We start from the raw sequence: 24,300 nt of genomic DNA, 5'->3' as shown, positions 1-24,300 counted from the left end.
TCAGTCCAGTTTCTACTGGGGTCAAGGACCATAAAATCCATTGCAAATACCCCTAGAGGTCCCTTGGTGAACAGAGATCCCATGCTGGTTCAAAGTCACTTCCCTGCTTTGGCCACATACATCTCAGTCATCCTGGGCCAGTAACACCTCTCTCTGGTCAGATAGTTGTCTTTTCCATCACTTTGTGTCTTGCCTGACCATGAAGTGCTGCCAAAACTTGATACTTGAGCTTGTTAGGAAGGATGAGTTGCTTTTCTCTCTCTCTCTCCTTGTCAATGCACCAGCCAATAACAGATTCTATCTTCTTCCAGCATCTCAACAGTTACTGTTTGGACTCCTTCATCAGCTGGCAGTGCATTGGTGGGTGTTAGACTTTCCAGTAAAGGTGCAGTCTGCTGCTGCACATGTAAATCAGTTGAAGATTACTGAGGTTCTTATGTTTTCCCTGGGGTGAGGGAGTTCAGAACTAGAGGACATAGGTTTAGGGTGAGGGGGGAAAATTTTTCATGCAAGAGACATGAAAACGGGCAACTTTGTCATGCAGAGGGTGGTGCATGTATGGAATGAGCTGCCAGAGGAAGTGGTGGAGGTTGGTACAATTACAACATTTAAAAGGCATCTGGGTAGGTATATGAATAGGAAGGGTTTAGAGGGATATGGGCCAAGTGCTGGCAAATGGGACTAGATTAGGTTAGACTATCTGGTTGGCATGGACAAGTTGGACTGAGGGTCTGTTTCTGTGCTGTACATCTCCATGACTCCAAGGTAGATAGGAAAGGTGACTATCTGGTTGAGACCTCACTCACAGGTGTATTGGTGACATTCTGCTGAATCTTATTCCAAATACCATAGGAAATAGCGATCAGAATGCTGTCTTTGATATGAGGCGTTAGCAAGGGCAAGGCATCAGCCACAACTCCCTGCATCCAGGTAAGGGTTTGTCCTCTCCCTGGTCAGTCATCTGATTAAAGATACCACAATTTTTATTAATTTTGCCTGACCGGTATCAGATCTGGAATTGAAACTGTGGGAGTTCAATGGGCTATTGTGTCTCTGTTGGTCCCTGTTTGGTGGGCAATTGAAAGTAGCTGAATTCCTATTCGAAACTGGGCATCATTATCTAAATAGCTGTGCTGAAATGCCACCATATCCTTTTGCTTTGAAAACGTATGTTTCCCCTTTCCCAAACCCTACCCTTCTATTTTCGTTTTACAACCCTCTCTACTGTCCTGGTTATTCAACGCACCAGTTCAGATTACTCCTGCCAATACCTGTGACTCCAATGATCCTGGAGCAGCTTTGACTTCTCTCATGATCATTACCAGTTTCAACTCCTCCACCGTCCACTCTATCTTGGCCAGGCGCCTTTCACCCCCTTCCACCAAGATTTCATGCCTGTGTAATGGAATCGTGTTGACTATGTCAGAAATGTAACAGAAAATTTAAACACATGGGAAAACCAAAGATCATGAAGCAGAGATTCTTTATTCCATTTGTATTGGGTCATTATAAACATGAAGGGAAATTAAAGGATAAACTAAGAATTATTTATAATACCCACAGGGAACAAAACCTGTGGGTTATATTGGATTTAGGAATCCTTTGCTGAAAATGTGTTGCTGGAAAAGCGCAGCAAGTCAGGCAGCATCCAAGGAGCAGGAGAATCGACATTTCGGGCACGAGCCCTTCTTCAGGAATTGTCTCTGGGCAGAGGAGATGACCTGGGGTATGCAGTGAGAGAGGGACTCACTGAAATCCTTGTAGAGGGAGGAAGAGAGCTTCTTCAAGGACGGCATCCTTGTAATAGGATTTGCAGTAGGTTAAAATCAACAAGGAGAAAGTGAGAACTGCAGATGCTAGAGATCAGAGCCAAAAATGTGTTGCTGGAAAAGCGCAGCAGGTCAGGCAGCATCCAAGGAGCAGGAGAATCGACGTTTCAGGCATGAGCCCTTCTTCAGGAATGCTCCTTTAGGAATCCTTTATCTGTCTTCTCTCCCTTCATCAGCCTTTCTTCGACCAAAGACATTTTCTTTCCCTATCCAGAATCCATTCAACTACTTCAACTGCCCTCCCCACAGTCACCATTGGCTGCTGGAAGTCCCATCACAACAATTTTAAATGTCTCCATTAATTCTATCCTTATTTCTCTCTGCTCTAAGGACGTCTGACGTAAATTCAGTCATTTACAAAACTGTAAAATAATTCTGCTAAATACTGGACTTTGTGTTCAGCACTGATTGTGTTTACATTGTGCCTTTGATATTGTAAAAACATCACCATCACGGAAGTATTGAGATAACCTTTGACACGTCACAGAGATTTTGGGACAGCTGACCAATGTTATTCCATTAAATATATTTTAAGGAGCAGCTTAAATAGAGTGCTGTCAAAGATGTTGAGTGAATTGCTGCAATACATCTGGTACATGTTGCACAGAGTTGCCACTGCCCCATCAATGATAAAGGGAATGAACAGTGAAGTTGTGAACGTGGTGGATGAGATGCTAATCAAGTGAATTGCTTTGTCCAAGATAATGTCAAGATTCTGGAGTGTTGTTGGAATTGAACTCATTCAAGAAAGCAGAGAGTACTCCATTACAGCACAGCCTTGCAGCACACCAGGTGTAAATGCAGTTTAGCAAGCAAAACCAATGATCAATGAATGGAAATTGGTAGGAATTTTCATGAGCTTAAATTTACAAAGAGTGGAAAGTGGAAGGACAGTGAGCAGAGTAGTGAATCCGAACAGTTCAGCTGAAGGACAAGGACTGCTGCTTATTCACCCATTCCTTTTAAGCTCATTACTAGAACTTTCCACTGGTGAACAGAACAATTTACAGTTCCAGGGGAATGGCTTGAGGTTTCCATTACAGTACAGGAAATGAGCTTATCTCCGGTTCTTGATTAGTAAGGGTTACAGCAAGAAGGCAAGTTGAGAAATGCAGAATGGGGTTGAGAAACATATCAGCCATGATTGAAAGCTGGAACAGACTCCATCGGATGAAAAGCCTAACTTTGCTCCTGTATCTTATGGTCTGCAGCTGAAACAGGATTTGTTTTAACTTACATTTGTGTAAAATATTGGCAATGGGATTCTGAATATAACAATGAATGGGCTGTACGTTTAATAGAAATGAAAACAGTTACTCACAGCTCAGAGTCCTTTCATGGTTACAGCTGTTTGTGTCAGTGTCATTTACTGGCCACTCCATCACACAATCTAATGTAAAAAATGGATTTTAAAACATACACTGCACATTGTCACCTGTGCCAGAATTTTAAAGTCCAGCAACTGTGGAAACAAGCGTCAACTTGCTCTTACGCTCAAATTTCTGATCACGGCATTCTGCAGTGGCCCAGGAAAACCCAGCACAAGCTGAAAGAATAGCATTTCATTTTCCATTTAAATACTTTACAGCCTTCAGGACTCAACGTTGAGCTTGATAACTTCAAACGTGGCTCAGTGATTAACACTATTGTTTCACAGTGCCAGGGATCCAGGTTTGATTCCACCTTTGGATGACTGTCTGTGTGAAGCTTGCACATTTTCCCCATGTCTGGGGGGGGTTTCCTCTGTGTTCTCTGGTTTCCTCTCACAGTTCAGAGATGTGCTGATTAGGCATATTGGCTATGATAAATTGCCTTGCAGATAGATTAGCCATGGGAAATGCAGGGTTACAGAGATAGGTCTGGGTGGGATGATCTTTGGAGGGTTGGTGTGGACTCGATGAGCTGAATGGCCTGTTTCCACACAGTAAGGATTCTATGATTCTAAACCATGAACTCTGTCCTCAATTTTGACTGTCATGGAATAGTTGTAAAAAGGGACCAAAAACATTGACTTAAAAAGATATTGACTTAAAGCATTGACAGAGACAGGGTAGATAGAGATGAGCTTTTTCCCAAGGTGAAGGATGCAATAAAGAGAGGTCACGCTTTCATAGCGAGAGGTGAAAAGTTTCAGGGGATATACATGGCAAGTACTTTACGCAGAGGGTGGTAGGTGCCTGGAAGCGTTGCCAGCAGAGGTAGTGGAGGCAGGCATGGTAGATTCATTTCAGATGTGTCTGGACAGATGCATGAGTAGGTGGAGAGCAGAGGGATACAGATGCTTAGGAATTGGACAACAAGTTTAGAGAGTACATTTGGATCGGCTCAGGCTTGGAGGGCCGAAGGTCTTGTTCCTGGGCTGTAAATTTTCTTTGTAAAAAAGGTCACAGGTGTTACCTGACCCACAGAGGTTGGTGACGTTTCACAAAACTGACATGGATTAAATAAAAGATAAAAACCGAAAGATCTGTGATGTGTAAATCAGAAACAAAAACAGAAGTTGCTGGAAAAGCTCAGGTCTGTCAGCATCTGTGAAGAGAAATTAGAGTTTATATTTCAGGTCTGGTGACCCAGTTGAGTTAACTCGGATTGTTCTCCACAGGTGCTGCCAGACCTGCTGAGCTTTTCCAGCAATTTCAGTTTTAAACAAAAGATAGATAACCTGAAATAAAATTAACGTTTTTGCCCGAGGCAAGAAAAAGCCCTTATCTCCTATTTCGACTTGCACCATGATGAGAATTTTGACATGCGAAAGATGGAACCTCACCCGCAATAATATAACCCTGAAAGCAAAAACTTGAGCAGACAGAGAATATGCATCCAGCTGTAACTTCAAGGGACTTCTTTGATTGAGCAAGGGAATTGAAACTAAGATGCAGTCCTCAAAACACTTCACGAAGAAAAACACCTGCCTAGCTGTAACAGCATATATATAGTGTTTTTCTGATTGGTATGCTGTGACAAGTGGCATGTCCCAAGTTTCAGTGCTGAGGCTTCAGCTTTTTGCAATATATATTAATGAGGGGAATCAAAGGCATGGGAGCTGAACTTGCAGATAAAACAAAGTACAAATGGTGAAGAAGGCATAACAAAGTTGAAGACTGATATAAATACGTTGAATGAGTGGGTAGATGTCCAGTAGGTGGAACAATGTAGGAAAACATGAAGTTGTTCACTTCAGCAGGAAGAAATAAGGAAGTGTTACTTAAATGGAGAATGTTTGCAGAATTCTGAAGCACAGAGAGATCTACATGTTCTATTTCATGCATCAAAACGTTATATGCAGATACAGCAAGTAATTAGGAAGGCTAATGGAATGCTATCCTTTATTACAAAAGGAATTGACTAGTGAAGTGAGGTCATGCTTCAGTTCACAGGATATTGAGGAGATCACATTTTGAATACTGAACGCAGGTTTGGTCTGCTTGTTCAAGGATGTAAATGCATTGGAGGTGTTTCAGAAGAGGCTTTCTAGGTTGGTACCAGGCTGTTCTTTCACTGGAGTTTAGAAGAGCAAAGGGTGAAGTGTATAAGTTCATGAAGGGTGTTAATAAGGTGGACATTAAAAAGAACATTTCCTCTTGTAAGGGGAGTCTAGAACTAGTAAGCATTATTTTAAACTTCAGAGTCATCCTTTTATTATAGAGATGAAGATTTGTTTTCTTCCCCAAAAGGTTTGTGTAATTTTGGAACTCTGTTCCTCAAAGCAGAGGTGGTAGTGTTATTGGTTTTTTCATTGTTTAATAAAGGTGGTGATCAATAAATTCTAAACAGGCAAAGGAAGCTGAAACTTTAAAAGTCAGTGCAGACTTTGCTACTGTTGATATTCCAAGAAGCAAAAATCAACCAATCACTATTTCAGGTTTTAAAAAAAGTTTACACTTCAAGGACACCATAAAACTATAACACTTTCTTTTCTACTGGACTATAACCCCTTTTAACTTTGTACCTATTTACGAAAGGGTCATGTGACTACACAAGAGCCACACGTTCGATGTTGCATCTTATTTAATTTTCTCTCAGGATCAGCATTGAATAAGGTCACTCTTTCTCAAGAAACCCCTGCTGCCTTATTCCTGACAGTAAAATAATAACTAGAAAAGGTACAGCTACGTGTTAAAAAGAAATTAAATGTTTATTACAACCAACTCATGAAGTTGAAAAGATAGTGGTGTCAGCCCTCCTCACCTGGTCAGAACATATTCAACCAAAGTTCCATCCTTGCTGTCATACATATTTATCTCATTATTCTTCCAATGTCATTTCTCCCTCATCTGTGTTCATCAGAACTGGTGCAGCACATCAGAATGATGCAGAATGCTGGCTCAGTCCATTTTGGCTGACAGCCATTAGCAGCACCAGCAGCTGGGGAAAGGGATATACAAGTTTACACCATTTCACAGGATCTGGTTACTGTTGAAGATGGAGGCTTTGAAGATGGCCTATCCCCTCAGGGCCAATTCTCAACTGCTCTCCATGACAACCTGTATTCACAGCCTCCGCTCTTTTAAAGATCAATTGTTGGAGAAAGTTTCTCGAGATTTGCCAACTACTCATAAACCCTGCCTTTAGCAAAGCTAGGTCAGAATCAACAGAAAATAAAAGGCTTTTGTGTGGCTTTCCTTTTAAAAAAAAATGCATTTTGAATAGGGACCGGGTTAAATCCAAATATGCAGGTCAATTCTTGCCAATCTGCTACAGCCCTACTAAGAATTACACAGTACCTGCAATACGGATTCTAACAGATAGCTGACCAGGTATTCACTTTGGTAATGCGGTCTAAATAGGTCCTTACATCCATTAAAAGCGCAACTGATGTTAATGTTGAGCATTTCATTAGGTTAGCAGCTGCTCAGCCCCATCATCACTAGCCTGGTGATCATTGGGTCAGAAAATTACAGGAATAAGTTCATCTTTTCCCCCAAAATATTTCAGTGACAAACAAGTATTTTACAGAGGGGATGATTCACTGACTTGCAATAGAACTTTACAAAATACCTATGGCCAGAAAAATGGGCTTAAATAAACTTTTATTTTAGGGTAAGTACGAGTGGAGAGGCTGAAAAATGTTTACGTCATCAATGTACTCTCCATTTGTTCCCTTGCCACTCCTGAAAGTGACTATTAGAGAAAGAGCCGAAGCCCACAATTCACTTTACTTTCCAACAAAGGAATAGGGCATCAACAAAATGATGCATTAAGGAATGAGGAACAAGAGGCAGCATCTCTACTTAAGTCAGCACTTAGCTCACGGAAGACAGCACCAAATGGATTAATTTCTCTTGGAACATTCACAGATACTCAACACCGTTCATATCCAATTAAGAACGGGTCCATTTGCAATAGACTTCATTCACCAACTGGAGGTCTCCTATGTTCATTCATGTGTGCTCTGACCAAAGGCAGGTCTGTAGCCCATTATCTGATGTTGCTTCATCATGGAGATGTTTCCTTGGCATTTTTTCTCAAGAATGTCTTGGCATTGCTTTCCACCCTTAGTGGTGAGATGAGCAGGAAGGTCATATATCTACTTCAGCTGGAATGGGAATCAAATCTACACTTCTGAACCACAAATTAACTAGCTTTCACTATTTGTGCAATAAGCAGCATAATTTATTTGGTACGTGTGACAATTTCTTACTGCAATACTGTTAGATCTTAAACCTGCACCCTGATCATCCAAGGCTTAGTAAGTAATACTTTTTCCTCAAATCAAGAGACCATGGGATCAAATCCTACTCCAAATGTATGCTAATACTCTCAATTCTGGATTCATGGTATGTTGAAATGAAGAGATCATTTCATTGTTAAACTGAGACCTTTCCTACTGTCTCAGGAGGGCATAATCAATCCATTTCATTATTTCAAAGTAGAGAAGGGAGTTTTCTCCAGTATCTTGGCCAATACTGTATGTTTCAACCAACGTCCCTAATTGTTATCATCTAATTTGTTTGTGCTTTATCCAAGTTAGATACACGTTTGCTAATTTATCAGAGCAACAACAGTTCATTAAAAGAATTTCAAATTGGATACAGAGGGACATCATGCGATCATGACAGACTCTACACAAATGCAAGTATATTTAATCTTTTGTCCTAAGGTGCCTCAAATAGTAAAGCATTGCAAACAAACAACACAATTTGTCGAAGATATCTGGCATTAAATGGTAGAAAACAGCACTTAGCAAACTGTACACCGACTTTTGAAAGATTTTCTAATCGTGTAGAAAATCTAATGGAGTTTATCAGGAAATCTCCTTTCTACCTCTACTGACATTACACCAACTGAGCTTGCAATGATATCAAATGTAGTGGACAATGTCACTGAAAAAATCTCCAAGTCAGCTAATCAGGAGTTGAATGGGACGCACTGGTATGGAATTGAAACATCCAAATGGTTGAGAAGCAGAAAAGGAGCTGCACTGATTCTGGCAGGGATGCTTTGCCAATGTTATTTCATTTCTACCATTAAAAAGGTACCATTGGGAGGTGACCACTAATTATCACTCACGGATCAGCATGACACGACAATGTGCAAACTTCTTGACCAATCTGAAATGTTCGCTTTGGTACACATTAAAGCATTTCATCAGTCAATCAGCCAAATTATTCAGTTTGAGTATAACTCTGGATAGTTGGAAATATTGAATATGACCTAAAGAAAGCACGGAAATTAATAAAATGCTGGAGAAACACAGCAGGTCTCACAGGGTCGGTAGAGAGAAAACAAGAATGAATGTTTCAGATTTCAATGACCCTTCTTCCTGAAGAACAAGTTTTGAAGATGGATCACAGGATTCAAAAAGTTGACTCTGCTTTCTCCCTACGGATGCTGCCAGACCTGCTGAGTTTCTCCAGAACTATTTTAGATTTCCAGCATCCGGAGTTGAGTAAAGTTGGACAAGTTAAGTGAACAGGCCAAGGAATTGTTGCTCGGTTAAATAATTAAATTCAGACCCACTTTTGATATTCAGGCATAGTTAGGCACGCCATATTGAATAACACAAGGCCAAAAGTCACTCGTTGTCTGAACTTGACACAGCAACACTTGTTGAACAAATCAATTATAACAGAACATGTGGTTTGAACCAGCACTGAGTTCACATCTGAAGCTGAATGTTCAGCAACAGAGCTTCACTAACATGACAATTTTGTTTATGTAATAGCAACTTTGGAACATGTTATTTTGTCTCACTGCAAAACAAATTGAGGTCAAGTTCAAGCCAAGAATAAAAATCCCCATTCCACCACCCAACGGATAGAGCCACCCTTCCCTCTTCTCCCTTCAACCACACACAAAGTTGAAAATGTCCTAAATGTTGAAGATAATAAATCGGGAAGTGACAATCTTCATTTCTCCTTGTGGCTCAGTTTGATTTTAATGAGGTGCCTCATGTAAAGCATTGTGGCAATGCTGAAGGAGATAAGGAGTACAAAACTGGTGATCACAGACCATGTGGAATCTCTGTGCCAAATCTGATAGAAGTGCTGTCTGTTTTTATAATCCAAATGGACAGCTTCCAGTTGGGCCAGGGTACACAGGACAATGAACACGTGGAAAATCTGATGCCCCTGCAGGAAAATGTCACACTTCCCCGGGAACCACTTCTCTGGGTGAGGGCAAGAGAAGAAATGAGCACTAATGAGGAAGAAGATGATCTGGCCTGAATGGTACCAAATGGTGTCATCGGTGCAACCAGAGGAATAGCAATTATTTATTCGGTGCACTATAGGGCTAATGTCTAATATGTAGGCCAGCCCTGCTGGCACTACTTGGTAGAGTTTGCGTGTCCAAGGGCACAGCACCTTAGCATTGGATTTTGAGTAGCAGCATCCCACACAGGACAGCCAAGCCAAAATGGTAGCCATTGGGAGGTAGAAAGGCTTAATAATGTGGTACCACTCCTCTTCAACAGAGTAGTAGTAATGGACCAATGCACTACCATATTGATAGATGGCCACGCCAACATAGTCCAAGAAGAAGAAGGAATAGTGGGCAAATTCAGAGGTTGAGTGAAAGAGATGGGCCAAGGAACTGAAAGTCAAGTATGTGAAGGCAGAGAGGAGAAGGATCAATAGTGGCAGCGCATGGGGATCAGACAAAAACTCCTCTGTCTCGGACAGCTTCTGTAATTTGAGGAGGACGACCAGCGCAGCAATAAGGTGGGTCCAAACATTGACAGATTCATTGTGCCGCTGGAACAAGGTGAAGAAGTAGTAGCGCCAACTCTGTTTTACAGGCCTGTAGCCAGAGTAGATATACTGCTCCCGAAATATCTGTGGCACTTCAGAATCCTTCACGGGGCACGGCATACTAGGGATGGACTGCTCCACCAGGCTGGGGATCTGACGGATCTGCTGGATGTTGATGAAGAGTCTGCCAATCTGATCCATCACCACTGTTGCCATTGTCACACTGGGGACTGTTGCAAGATCTAGACTTTTAAACACAAAACAAAAAAAAACAACAGTTAATAGGATCAAGAAGGAATAATGTGAGCATAACCCAATCAAAAACAACGGGTGCTAACTCTAAGGCTGAACACAAACTTCATTTCAGGGGAACATGCAGTACCATATGGGGCCTCAGGACATCCCAGGGTACATTCACATCCATATGCACATTGCTGAAGTACCTTAACTGTGGTATCATAGGAAATTTCTGCACAGCAAAATCCCACAAACAAATTAAGAGGAAATTTAGAAGCAACATCTTTACACAGAGCAACAGTGTTAAACTCACAAAACAAGACAGTTGAGGAAAATAACGTAGACACATTTAAAGTACCAGCTAAATAAAGCACATGAAGAAAGGTAAGGTTACATGGAGTGTAGGACAAGAAAAAGCAAGTGCGAGTGATGGATTCACATCAGTGTGGACTGGTTAAACCATATGCCTGTTCCTACCCTGCATGTCATAAATGATTCTGTTTGAATTTGTTGACAGCATTAGATCAGAAAATGGATCAATTGTATTATGTCATCAAGTATATAACAGCTTATCTCCATCAGGGGTCCTTTGAAAAACATTACTAATCAAAGTAGTCTGGAGCTTTTTTGTCAGTTTTTGTCTGCTGAGGGCAGGGTATGGTACCGCTCAAACTACCTCCTGCTGTGACTACATTCCAAGGCTCGAAATTGCAATGTTGACTGGCAGAAGGGTGGAGTGGGGTGCAGGCAGAAAAGGAAGCAAAAGAAATGTTAACCATCCAAGATTTTTTTGTTTTAAGTGCTCACTTTTTTTGCAGCAAGCATCAGGCCTCTCAGATTGCTCAGTTAGTCTGCACCAACCATTTAAAAATGAGAGGATTCACTGGGACACCATTGTTGCCTTGGAGCTCTCAATCTCAAAATCCTGTCTTGTGACCCATCCCCCACAAGGCATGCTACCTAGTTTAGCAGTTTGAGTGAAAACCAAAAGTGAGTTTAAATATTAGGATCCAACAGTGGGCTACAGATGGCCCGAAACCATCAAGCAGCTTTCAAGTAGAGAGTTTCGAAGCACACTGTCCCAAATCTAACGTGTTACCATTCCCTCCATCCTGTGCCACTATGAAGGGAGGTAAAGGTGGGCAAAGTGCTCAGCTCCAGAAGTTCATTTTCTTCATGTCTTTGACATTATCGCTGGGATGGTTAATGGACCCTCATCATCAAGACCCCTTTAACAATTAATCAGTTACATTAACATAACTAGCACCCTTTTGTTCATTTTATGTCATTGCCTGCTTAGACAGGCTCCATGACACCAGACAAGCACTGGTTGATGCTGCTGATCAAGTTGCAGCAGAGCCAAATCTCAGATACATCTCCAGGAATGAATCAGCACAATTTGCTGGTGATAATTCATCTCTCTTGCATCAGCCAGTTAATTAACCCTTCCAAACCAGTATCCCAATTGGTATTCACTGTTAAACTCAAACAAAATAAACATTTTTTTTGTGACTGTGTCATTATATTGAAAATGTTTATGCAGTTTTACAGAAGGATTTAAGAAAGCAAGATCTTAGTACTTATTATGCAGAAAACCTCTTGGTTTAATGATTCTACATCAAACAGATTTGCAAACAAACCTAGATCCAAATCCAACTGGGAATAGGTGATAAGAAAGAAGTCTGAGAGCTTTGCAATCTCATCCCAACCCAAAAGATCTGATGATATTGGAAATGAAAAAATATCACTGCATATAGAACCAATCGTCATTAGGTAGGTCTGAGACAGTATTAGTGGAACACCTAAAGAGTTCTGCAGTTTTACTTGCCCGGAGTATACTTGATGGAGAAGTGTAGAAGAATTTTTCCTCACTAAATTGACATGTCCCAAAGTGCTTCATAATCCATTAAGTTGCATGTACTTATTCTGATAAACATGTACACTGCAACTACGAATCATCATAGAAAATCAGGACATCAGAACTCTCTTCCTCGTATTTTAAAGTTAAAATCACACAACACCATGTTGGATGGACGCTCCTTCATCAACCACCTTTTGAAGGAGCAGTGCAATGAAAGCTAGTGCTTCCAAATAAACCTGTTGGACTATAACCTGGTGTTGTGTGATTTCCAATTTCACCACGATGGTGCACACAGGAAGCTTTACTGACACAGACACATTGTACTAGAGCTGGCAATGAAACCAACTTCAAACCTGTTGAAATAGAGTTACAAGGATGACAACCAGACAGTTCCCGACTATAATTTGCATTTATAATACTTCAAGTAAGTGGTTCACAGGAGTGTTACCAATAAAAATTTAACACAAATCACTAACAAGCATTGGGACAGGTAATCATAATCTTAAATTTTTATAGTTTAATGAGCATCTTTAAACAAAAGTGCAGATGTTTCGGGAAGGAATTCCAATACTTATTGCCCAACTGACTGAAGGCACAACTGCCAGTGTGTAGCAAGTTCAAAAATCACAACACCAGGTTATAGTCCAACTGGTTTATTTGGAAGCACCAGCTTTCGAGAAGGAGCAGTGCACTGAAAGCTAATACTTCCAAATTAATCTGTTGGACCATAATCTGGTGTTGTGTGATTTTTAATTTTGTCCACCCAGTCCAACACCAGCTCCTCCACATAATGTGCAGCATTTAATTCCAGGAATGTGGAGAATCTTAGCTCTATGGTTGGTGGTAAGGCTGGAGGAGGTTACAGAGGCAAGGTGGGGTGAGCAATCATGAAGGAATTTATAAACAAACATTAGAATCTTAAAAATCAAGGTGTTGCCAGGGCTGAAATCAAATACAGGGGGAATGGACAGTTACAAAATGGGTAGCAGAGTTTTGAATGAGTCTTAAATATTTTCAGAGTGCAAGGTAGGAAGCCAGCCAAGGGATCACTGAAATACACCCATTTAGATCACAAACATTCACACATGAAATAAACAGGCAGGTTAAGATCAAGTGGTCCATTAAGCTGACCCCACACTCAATGTCCAGAGCATCGTGACTAGATACCTCAAGTTTCAGCAGCGTAAAAAGTAGAAGTTAACATTTCGACATAGATTAGATTAGATTGCTTACAGTATGGAAACAGGCCCTTCGGCCCAACAAGTCCACACCGCCCCGCCGAAGCGCAACCCACCCAGACCCATTCCCCTACATTTACCCCTTACCTAACACTACGGGCAATTTAGCATGGCCAATTGACCTGACTTGCACATCTTTTGGACTGTGGGAGGAAACCGGAGCACCCGGAGGAAACCCACGCAGACACGGGGAGAACGTGCAAACTCCACACAGTCAGTCGCCTGAGGCGGGAATTGAACCGGGGTCTCTGGCGCTGTGAGGCAGCAGTGCTAACCACTGTGCCACCGTGCCGTACTCCTGTCCTATCAGAGATGTCATCTCCTGAACGAACTATTCAACTCAGGCCCTATCTGCCTGCTTCTGTGGGTGCTAAAGGCTCTATTTCAAAAGGGCAGGGGAATTATGCTTTGTGTCCTTGCCAATATTTATCAACATTATAAATACAGGACATCTGTTCATTACCAGATAGCTTTTTGTGGGAGTTGGCTGAGTGTAGATTGGCTTCCACATTTTCAAACTCAAAGTGACCACACTTCAAAAGAAATTCATTGTTTGTAAAGTGCTTTGGGAAGTCCAGAGGTCAAAGGCATGGACAACAATTCTTTTTAAAAAAAGAAAGGGAGAGGCAAGGAACAGAAATAACATGGGCCAAATTAAAAAGCAGTACTGTGAAAAGTTCTTGACACCCTTAGATGACAAACCAATAAACGGAGAACAGGGTTGAACACTTCAAAACAATTTTCACAGAATTTGCAGAAGTGATCACATTTAGCATTTTGAAAAAAAAACACTGGGGCAAGGCAGACACCCTCATTGAATCCCTTGATGAATTAGCTGAAATCCTGAACAATGAGGCAGCCACTGAGTGAGGGAAGATAAACAACTATGAAGCAGCACAATTGAAACTGGTTCACCATAACACAAACTATGTTGTCTAGCTAACACCAAGTGTTACAGTTAACCTGAGAATGCACCTTTTTAAAAAAAAAGGTTTTTTGTGATTTACACATGAAAGAAGTGAAACTATAATGGTATTTGAATTGTTGAGAAATGAATGTTTCTAATTAGGAGACAGAACAGCTGATTCTTGAAACACTCAAAGCCTACCCGACACCAACATCCAATAACACACCTCAATGATCTCAGGTTGACATGGTACTGGCTCCAGTCCAAGTCACCTGTTGCCAATTGGATAGTACCACGCCCGAGTTGGATAGTAAGGGTTCATATCCCTACGTCGGAGTCTAAAAAAAGTGTGGCACTGGAAAAGCACAGCAGGTCAGGCAGCATCTGGGGATCAGGAGGGTTGATGTTACAGGCATAAGCCCTTCACCAGAAAAAACTGTAGCACGTGATCTAGACTGACACTCCTTCAATAACACATAATCTAAGATACTGTCTTTTGGTTGAGATGTTAAATCGGTTTGTTTTTTCACATGAATAGTTGAGAAAAAGCAAGGAAATTCTCCCCCAGAGTTTCAGTCTATATTTATTCCTCAACCAATATCTAAAAGGGCCATCTTTATGATGCCGTTTTTGACAGCAAATTTGCTCTTACCTTTCCTACATTCCATGAGTGGCTAAATTTCAAAAGTACTTTAATCGTCTGTGAGACACTTTGGGATGTACCAAGACCATGAAAGACATGCAGAGATGCAAGTGTTTTGCTTAACTTTAGCCTGTTGATATTGTTGCTCTTGCTCTTCAACTCATCAGGACAAACACAAGAATGCCAAATTTCAAACGATTTTATCAATTTATACAATAGGAGAAGAGGAATGCCTACTGGATGGCAAGTTGACTCTGATTGACAAAGGTGTTGCCAGTGACAAAGCAAAGAGGAACTATAGGTTCACCAAGCTACTGGTTTAGCAGATAGTAAATACCAACTTAGAATTTGTAGCATTCTATTCATCTGACATGAACACCACACAAAGTTTAATGAAGTAAAAAACTGGAGTTTGGTATCATGGGAGGAACTGCAAGGAGTGACGTGAACTAGGAACTGTTGGTACAGAGAATGGTAGACTCCTGTACTTTGAATTAACTGCAGAAAACTATGTGCCCTTAGTTAATTGTCAGTAAACAAATTTATTCCTCTCCATACAACAACAGGCAAATTACCAAATATATTACAATCCATATGATGGCATGTCTGACTTGAGCCCATTACAATGTCTGTGCATTCTCATTGTCTGCAGAGACTATACATTCAAAAACATGTTTTCTCCAAAAGTTACAATTCCCAAAGAAAAGACTAAAAGGGAATAATTTTGTGCGTGCCACTTTCTCTTCAGGCCCTGCTCAAGTCTTCTGCTGAAAATATTCTAATATTGAAATTTGGTTCCACAATTCACTTTACGCACCCATATCAGGACCATGGCAAAATCCTATTCAATGAACTCAGAAGGGCTAATCGACTACTCAGACAGAATCTGTCTTCATCCAACTTGCAAGGGTAAAGGAGGTTGGGAGATATTTTGTGGGGTTTGCAGCTGATCCTGGTGGATCAAGGCAAATTGTAAATCAGGTGCAGAACAGAATTGCGCCTCCATCTCATTAGTATGATGCTGCACATGAGCTCGGAGTGCATAAACAGCCCAAATCAATAACCAAGCTTTGCACCTTCGTCTCCCAAAACCACCCCTTGAAAAATGCAATGCCCCAATACACTATTTCAGTGAGGAGTGACATGAAGAAAGCACAATGGAGGAGATACACAAGGGAGAGTTACTACACTACCAGGAGGATGTGGTGGCTTTGGAGAAGCTACAGAAAAGGCTTACCAGAACATTGTCTGGTTTGAGGGATATTGACTGTGACGAGAGATTAGATAAACTTGGTTTGTTTTCACTTGAACATTGGTGGCTAAAAGGTGACCTAATTGCAAAAATTATGAGGGGGGATGGAATAGAATGGATAGTTGGAGTCTTTTTCTCAGACTAAAAAAATGTAAATTATTAGGGCACATAGGTTTAAGGTAAAAGGGGGAAGTTTAGAGAAGACACGACAGGCAAGTCTTTGTTTTAAAAGCACAGTGGGTGGTAGGTGTCTAGAATTTGCTGACAAAGGAAGCGTTGGAGGCGAATACAGGAGCAATGTTTAAGTGGCATCTTGACAGATATACAAATAGACAGGGAATTGGGGACATGGACCATATAGAGCCAAAAGGTTTTTAGTTTAGATAGGTGCCATGTATTGGCACAGGCTTGGTGGGCCATAGGGACCTGTTCCTGTGCTGGACTGTTCTTTATTCTTTTACAGCGGATGGGTCTGGTGTGTGACAGGAGAAAGATGGCAGCAGAGAAGGACCAGGAGCAGGGCAGAGAAAACTCTGTTTTTCCTCTCCAAATTTAACCCAACAAGTAATACTGAGAATTAATTAGCTAGTCAGAGCATGAAAGAAAGATTTTTCATATTTTTGGACAAAATGACCTGGGCTATTAGCATATTTATAAAGTCAGAGGTGTACAGCATGGAAACCTTCAGTCCAACTCGTTCACTATGACCAGATATCCTAAATTCATCTAGTCCCATTGGCCATCATTTGACCCATATCCCTCTAAACCCTTCCTATTCATATACCCATCCAGATACCTTTTAGATGTTATAATTGTACAAACCTCCACCACTTTCTCTAGCAGCTCATTCTATACACATGCCACCCTCTGCATGAAAAAGTTACCCTTTAGGTCCCTTTTATATCTTTCCCCTGTCAACATAAACCTCTGCCCTCTAGTTCTGAATTCACCCACCCAAGGGAAAAGACCTTGTCTATTTACTCTATCCGTGCCTCTCATGATTTTATAAACCTCTCTAAAGGTCTCCAATGCCAGGACACAGTGACGCAAAAGAAGTGACAAGCAATTCAAAAGATACCAGATTCAAAGAAAGAGTTCATACCAGGGAACAATGAAAGGAGGACACAGGATCTATCAAGATAAATATTTAATCTTTATCAACAAGGTCACAAATCTGTGGTTTATTGTATATTAGTGCTTTGTCTACAAATTAACATGTAAACAATGGTACTTTACTAAAAATTACATAATACATCAGCCTTGTGTATGTTAAAATGAAACCCAAATAACCTATGTCTGTCTTTTTCACCCCGACCTCATTTTCAAGGCTTACACTTCAAGTCTTACCACAAGCCATTTGGCATTTAGTAAGGAATTACAGTTTGGTAACTGATGAACGTAACTCCCACGGCCCATAGTCCTGGCCTAGAAATCTAACAATTCTGGCTAAGTGGTGGAGATGCTCCATTGAATCACAAGTCATTATATACTAAACTGAAATCTTGTTTTTAAAGCATACTAAACATCACACGTTTGCATCTGTTGCATCCCTTGCCAACTCTCACACTTATAGAATTGTACAGCTCAGGAGGTAACCATTCAGCTCAAATTTTGACTGGCACATTGGAAAAATAAACTATCTAGCCCCACTTCCCTGCTGTTTCCCCATATTCTTACATTTTTTTCCCTCCCTCAAACAATCTATCCAATTTCCTATTGAAGCCAACTTCTAAATCTGTGTTCATGAACTTGTTAGGCAGTGCATCCCAAATCCTAGCCATTCAAAATGTTTTCCCTAACATTACCTCTGGTTCTTTTCTCACTTACCATAACTCTGCCCATTGGTTACCAAACTTCTGCCACTGGAAATAGTTTATTATTTACTATTCTTTCAATCAGAGGCTGTGCCTTTAGATCTTGAATTCCCTCCTTAAAGCTTTCCACTCCTTCTAAAAGATGCTCTAAAATTGTCAGCTGAACTCCTTGACTCCATCCTCCTGAAAACTTTGGCAAAATATTTCCATTGCTAACATCAGTTTGAAGTTTTACTTTATTAACAAACTGATGTTGAACTAGTTGGAGTTACCTGCTTCACCTAATCACTGCCACTTAATACATAATGTCTCTGCCCATCCACACAGAATTGTTTTGCGATGAAAAATAAACTCTCAAATGTTTAAAAAATTCAAGACTAAGGCAGAACTACAATTGTTGAACACATTTCATTTAGTGCTAATAAAAATAGGAATAAAGCCATATTTTCACAAGAGAAATATAATACTTGGGTCAACAAGATAAGTGTGTTAGATCAGGAAAGACATAGGAGGAACATAAAGTGGAGAGAATAAAGTTGTGGTATCTTACTGCTGAGGCTCATGGTCACATGCCTCAGCTTGCAGAAGATTTTCAGCAACTTGTGACACATGAAAACACTGACCATCATGCAATGCAGAACATTCTGAATTAAGGTGGTGATGCAAATCTGGAAGCACAGAATCATTCACTCTGCACGTTAGTTTTCTAACTCCAACCTTTCATTTGCTCTCAAATAAAATAACTGAAAAACTGTATGCCTAGGTTTGATTTTCTTCTATTCTTTCATGGGACTGAGGCAATGGAGGCGAGGCTGGCACTCATTATTTTGAGCTGAAGTGCTTGCAGGCTATTTCAGAAAACAGTTAAGACTCAACACAAATTATTCCGGATCTGGAATCACACGTTGACCAAACTAGTGAAAGAAATCTGCAACGGTGGAATTTGAACTGCTTTACCCAAAATATTAGCCTGGGCCCTGGATGACTAGTCCAATGATATTACCACTTTATTAATTAATCAAAAACACAAAATATCAAGTGTACAAAATTGCTGTTAATAATTTTAGGTGTTAGTTAATGTCAAACACCAGTGGAGAGGACTTTGAAGTACAGCGGGAAGTGAATAGCAGGGAGCACTGTAATGTGTAATCTCTCAGGCAAATTTCTTAAAATTAAAATAAATTTAAAACATTCCCCTCTCTCTTGATTCTTCACACTTCTGCTTCAATGAGGGTGCTGCATTGTTAGCCTGAAAGTACCTCATGAGTTCTTTAAGGACTGATCAAAAATGAATACAAGATGACATGTGTTTTCATATAAAGCAAATTTATTAGCTTGATCTACTTTAGATATATGCAAACTAATGAGTGAATTTATTAGACACATTGGGAGTCTGATGAAGGGCCTTTGCCCGAAACGTCGATTTTACTGCTCCTTGGATGCTGCCTGAACTGTTGTGCTTTTCCAGCACCACTCTAATCTAGAATGTGGTTTCCAGCATCTGCAGTCCTTGTTTTTACCATATTGGGAGTCTGCCTGGCAGAGTTTCCTGGGGAACAGCTGGCATTAGGAGCTCTCAGATTCCACCACACCAGTTCATGAACCCCAGTCCAATAGTGAAGGTCCATGACCCCACTGTCACAAGTCTGGTTTGATGGGGAAAGTCCAAAGTGTGGGATAAAGTCCCTGATCTTTGCACTATCCTGATTATGTGATGAATTACCATTTCACCCTATGTTTGTACTACTTTTCCAACCCTCAAAAAAAAAAAGAGGTGAAAAACAAGTTCAGGTGGCCCATGCAAACATACATGTAAATAGTTCCCACCAATCCTCCAGGTCAGGCCGTTTCCACCCACCCACACCCATTCAAAATAGGCTGTTTTTGCATCAACCATGTTTTACATGAACTATAATAAAAAGTCCCGTATTCAATTTGCTCCCTTCCTCAAAGAATTAACTCCCACAAGAAGCTGAAGATGAGCTAATATGATATTCAACTGTAAATTATTTTAGGATCAAAATGTGTGGCACTGAAAAAGCACAGCAGGTCAGGCAGCATCCAAGGAGCAGCACAGTCAATATTTCAGGCATAAGCTCTTCATCAGGAAAGGGAAGGAGCTGAGAGTTAAATAGGAGGGACTGGGGCTGGGGGGAGGTAGCTAGGAAGGCAATAGGTAAATGCGGGTGGGGGGTGATGGTAATAGGTTGGAGTGGAGGGTGGACCGGATAAGTGGGAAGGAAGATGAACAGGTAGTTTGGAGGGTTGGATCTGGATAAGGTGGGGAGAGGGGAGATGAGGCAATGATTATTTTTGCAGCAAATTATTTTACGAGGATGTGATGAGCACTCAAATAAGTCTCTTACGTTTTCCACCTTAAGATAGTGGCCAGAGCTATCTGATGGAAATGAAAGGAATCTTGGCCAATTCTGTTTCTCTGCCGACTCAAAATGCAGCGGTCATCTAGAGTGTCAGAGCCCATTTTCTTCAGTGGTTGTCAAATACAGAAAGCGAACAACCCTGTTAAATATGATGCAGTAGAGATGAGGGATACCAGTTATGTGGAGGGATAGACAAACTATGTTGTTCACAGACCCAATGGGTCTAAGGGAGTGCAGGAGGGGGGCATTGGATTTAATAGTTCAAAATGATAATAGAAATAAGTAAGGAGTAAAAGTATTGGCAGATCAGTAATAGAAGGGGAAAATAAGGATTTAAATCAGGATCTGGAATGTGCTACTTGAAAAGACAATGTAATAACTTATAACTAGAAAAATATTTGAAAAGGGAAAAGTATTCATCACTATAGAGGGGGAGGGAGGGGAAATCAGGGGAGTTTACTATTTCCTATTTCAAACAACCAGCATGGGGACACAGGGAGAATGTACAAACTCCACACAGACAGACACCTGTCAGAGTCATCGAGATGTACAGCATGAAAACAGACACTTCGGTCCAACCCGTCCATGCCGACCAGATATCCAAACCTAATTTAGTCCTAACTGCCAGCACCCAGCCCATATTTCTCCAAACCCTTCCTATTCATATACCCATCCAAATGCCTCTTAAATGTTGCAATTGTACCAGCCTTCACCATATCCTCTGGCAGCTCATTCCATACACGTACCACCCTCTGCGTGAAAAAGTTGCCCCTTAAGTCTCTTTTATATCTTTCCCCTCTCATCCTAACCTATGCCCTCTAGTTCTGGACTCCCTGACCCCAGGGAAAATACTTTGTCTATTTATCCTATCCATGCCCCTCATAATTTTATAAACCTCTATAAGGTCACCCCTCAGCCTCCGACGCTCCAGGGAAAACAGCCCCAGCGTGTTCAGCCTCTCCCTGTAGCTCAAATCCTCCAACTCTGGCAACATCCTTGTAAATCTTTTCTGAACCCTTTCAAGTTTCACAACATCTTTCCGTTAGGAAGGAGACCAGAATTGCATGCAATATTCCAACAGTGGCATAACCAATGTCCTGTACAGCCACAACATGACCTCCCAACTCCTGTACTCAATACTATGACCAATAAAGGAAAGTATACCAAACGCCTTCTTCACTATCCTATCTACCTGCAACTCCACTTTCAAGGAGCTATGAACCTGCACTCCAAGATCTCTTAATTCAGCAACACTCCCTAGGACCTTACCATTAAGCGTATAAGTCCTGCTAAGATTTGCTTTCCCAAAATGCAGCACCTCGCATTTATCTAAATTAAACTCCATCTGCCACTTCTCAGCCCATTGGCCAATCTGGTCCAGATCCTGTTGTAATCTGAGGTAACCCTCTTCGCTCTCCACTACACCTCCAATTTTGGTGTCATCTGCAAACTTACTAACTGCACCTTTATGCTCACATCCAAATCATTTATGTAAATGACAAAAAGTAGAGGACCCAGCACCGATCCTTGTGGCACTACACTGGTCACAAGCTTCCAGTCTGAAAAACAACCTTCCACCACCACTCTCTGTCTTCTACCTTTGAGCCAGTTCTGTATCCAAATGGCTAGTTCTCCCTGTATTCCATGAGATCTAACCTTGCTAATCAGTCTCCCATGGGGAACCTTGTCAAACGCCTTACTGAAGTCCATATAGATCACATCTACTGCTCTGCCCTCATCAATCTTCTTTGTTACTTCATCAAAAAACTCAATCAAGTTTGTGAGACATGATTTCCCACACACAAATCCATGCTGACTATCCCTAATCAGTCCTTGCTTTTCCAAATACATGTACATCCTGTCCCTCAGGATTCCCTCTAACAACTTGCCCACCACCGAGGTCAGGCTCACTGGTCTATAGTTCCCTGGCTTGTCCTTACCACCCTTCTTAAACAGTGGCACCACGTTTGCCAGCCTCCAGTCTTCCGGCACCTCACCTGTGACTATCGATGATACAAATATCTCAGCAAGAGGCCCAGTAATCACTTCTCTAGCTTCCCACAGAGTTCTCGGGTACACCTGATCAGGTCCTGGGGATTTATCCACCTTTAACCGTTTCAAGACATCCAGCACTTCCTCCTCTAATGTGGACATTTTGCAAGATGTCACCATCAATTTGCACATTCTCCTTGTGTTTCCTCCAGGTGCTCTGGTTTCCTCCCAAAATCCAGAAAACGTGCAGGTTAGGTGAATTGGCCATGCGAAATTGCCCATAGTGCTAGGTGCATTAGGGAGATGGGTCTGGATGGGTTGCTCTTTGGAGGGTCAGTGCGGACTGGTTGGGGCCGAAGGGCCTGTTTCCAAACTGTAGGGAATCTAATCTTATCTCTAAAAAAAACTTTCATCTTTTATAATGGATTATGCTGGTTTCAGTTCTTTGACATGCAAATCCCAGAGCTTCTTTCAAATTATATTCTCAAGATAGCTCAGCCTCCAGTACTCAGAACAGCAAGTAGTTTCCGTGTAGTTCTACTCTTGGCAGAGGGACATACGGTAGTATGATAAAGTATGAAGTATGGGAAAGAATGTCACCACCCATAGAGCTCTCAAGAAAGGCAGCAGAGAGAAAGAGGGACCTGTAATTCCATACTGTTTGAGTCATCCACCGGCTTTTTAAAAGGGGAAAGTTACACCCAGAAAAGGGTTAGGCGATAAGTGGCTAATTTAGCCCACTTCAGCTCAACTAACTTGAAAATGTCATCGCTCTCCTCACCCTCATGGTACCTCCCGATTATTTGTACTGTATAAATACATACACGCCTATAAAACACAATGGCCTCAATTTCAAAATTCTCGTCTTCTCAGAACACAGATGTCCTGTAATTTAAGATCATTTCGACATTTACGTTTTTGGGTTTGGGAGCTGACTGTACGTACCTCCTTAAATACAAGTGACTTACAACCGTCGAGAAAAAAGTACCTCAGGGTCTGTAAAGTGCTTTGCAGCTTCCTGAGGTAGTGAAAGGAAAACAAAAGGTCTCCTATTTCTGGAAGTTTCATCAGATATGCCCCCATCTCTAACCAGCCCTCAAGACAAAATATTCCGAAAGGAAATAAAACAAAACCATTTGATGTTTATCCCGGTTTTGCCCCCCACGTCCTGGAGATCAGTCATAACGCTAACTGGGAGCCTCCAGAACAATCTGGAAGAATTGCAGCTTGTGTCTCCCAGCGACATAGTGGAGAAGATCCAAAGGGAACCGCTTTCCGGTGAAACTGTCATTGCTGAAATTGTTAAAGCCGCTCCCCACAGTCACTTAACATGTTACTTACCAGACGGAGAAAAAAATACTTGTCATTGCCCCTGACACTTACCGATTTATTGAAACCTTGTCACTTTCCAGGCGCAGAGTTCAGCTCCACATCCCCTTCTCCGAAAGCTGCCGCCAGCGCCGGTGTTTCCAAAAATACATTCGCCTGCAATCTACCCAAGAGATTAATGAGATTAATGAAATTAAAGTGAAAGACAGTCCAGTGTTTTCTATTTTTGGTTCAACTTTTTAATACCGGTTTTAAATTGAAGATATTACATCTAACTGCTGAGTGCCATAGGGAATATCTCGGCCTGGATGCTGCTGAGCTCGCTACTTCTCCTCTGTCGGATACACAGCATCTCCCCCAGCTGCAGCCCCCAGCAGATACATCGTGTTCCAAATCCCGGACACGCCCTGTCAATCAATCAACATAGAACTGTCAATCAAATTCCCGTCGCAGCAAATCAGCTCCTTGCTACTTGCGTCGCACCGCCAATCAGCGAGACACGCAAGGGTTGGACGGGCGAGGCCCCGCCCAGTCGTGGGTGTCACTGAGGAACAAAACAAGAGGGAAGAAAAGGGAAGGGCTGTGGATTGAGAATGGCTTTCATTCCATGAAGAATGATAACGTG

The 24,300-nt window shown here is 41.4% G+C and overlaps 1 protein-coding gene across 2 annotated transcripts; it reads right to left on the bottom strand.

The window, feature by feature from the left end:
• Window positions 1-1,466: 1,466 nt before the first annotated feature.
• Window positions 1,467-24,074, bottom strand: paqr7b (progestin and adipoQ receptor family member VII, b). 2 transcript variants are annotated; one of them, XM_043717551.2, is made up of 3 exons: window positions 23,945-24,074; window positions 23,730-23,838; window positions 1,467-10,268 (listed from the first exon to the last, which is right to left on the bottom strand). In XM_043717551.2, the coding sequence occupies exon 3, from the start codon at window positions 10,235-10,237 to the stop codon at window positions 9,179-9,181; it is 1,059 nt and encodes a 352-aa protein (XP_043573486.2). In that variant the 5' UTR covers window positions 10,238-10,268; window positions 23,730-23,838; window positions 23,945-24,074; the 3' UTR covers window positions 1,467-9,178. The 2 variants fall into 2 exon arrangements, with proteins under 2 accessions (XP_043573486.2, XP_043573488.2); XM_043717553.2 differs by having other exon boundaries at window positions 1,467-10,263.
• Between the last annotated feature and the right edge of the window lie 226 nt (window positions 24,075-24,300).

This window comes from Chiloscyllium plagiosum, unplaced genomic scaffold (assembly GCF_037043375.1).
Source record: "Chiloscyllium plagiosum isolate Xiang-an unplaced genomic scaffold, Cpla_swu_hap1 HiC_scaffold_30, whole genome shotgun sequence".
Lineage (NCBI taxonomy): Eukaryota > Metazoa > Chordata > Chondrichthyes > Orectolobiformes > Hemiscylliidae > Chiloscyllium > Chiloscyllium plagiosum.
The sequence above is the reverse complement of the archived record's forward strand: the minus strand, read 5'-3'. Positions and strand labels throughout refer to the sequence as shown.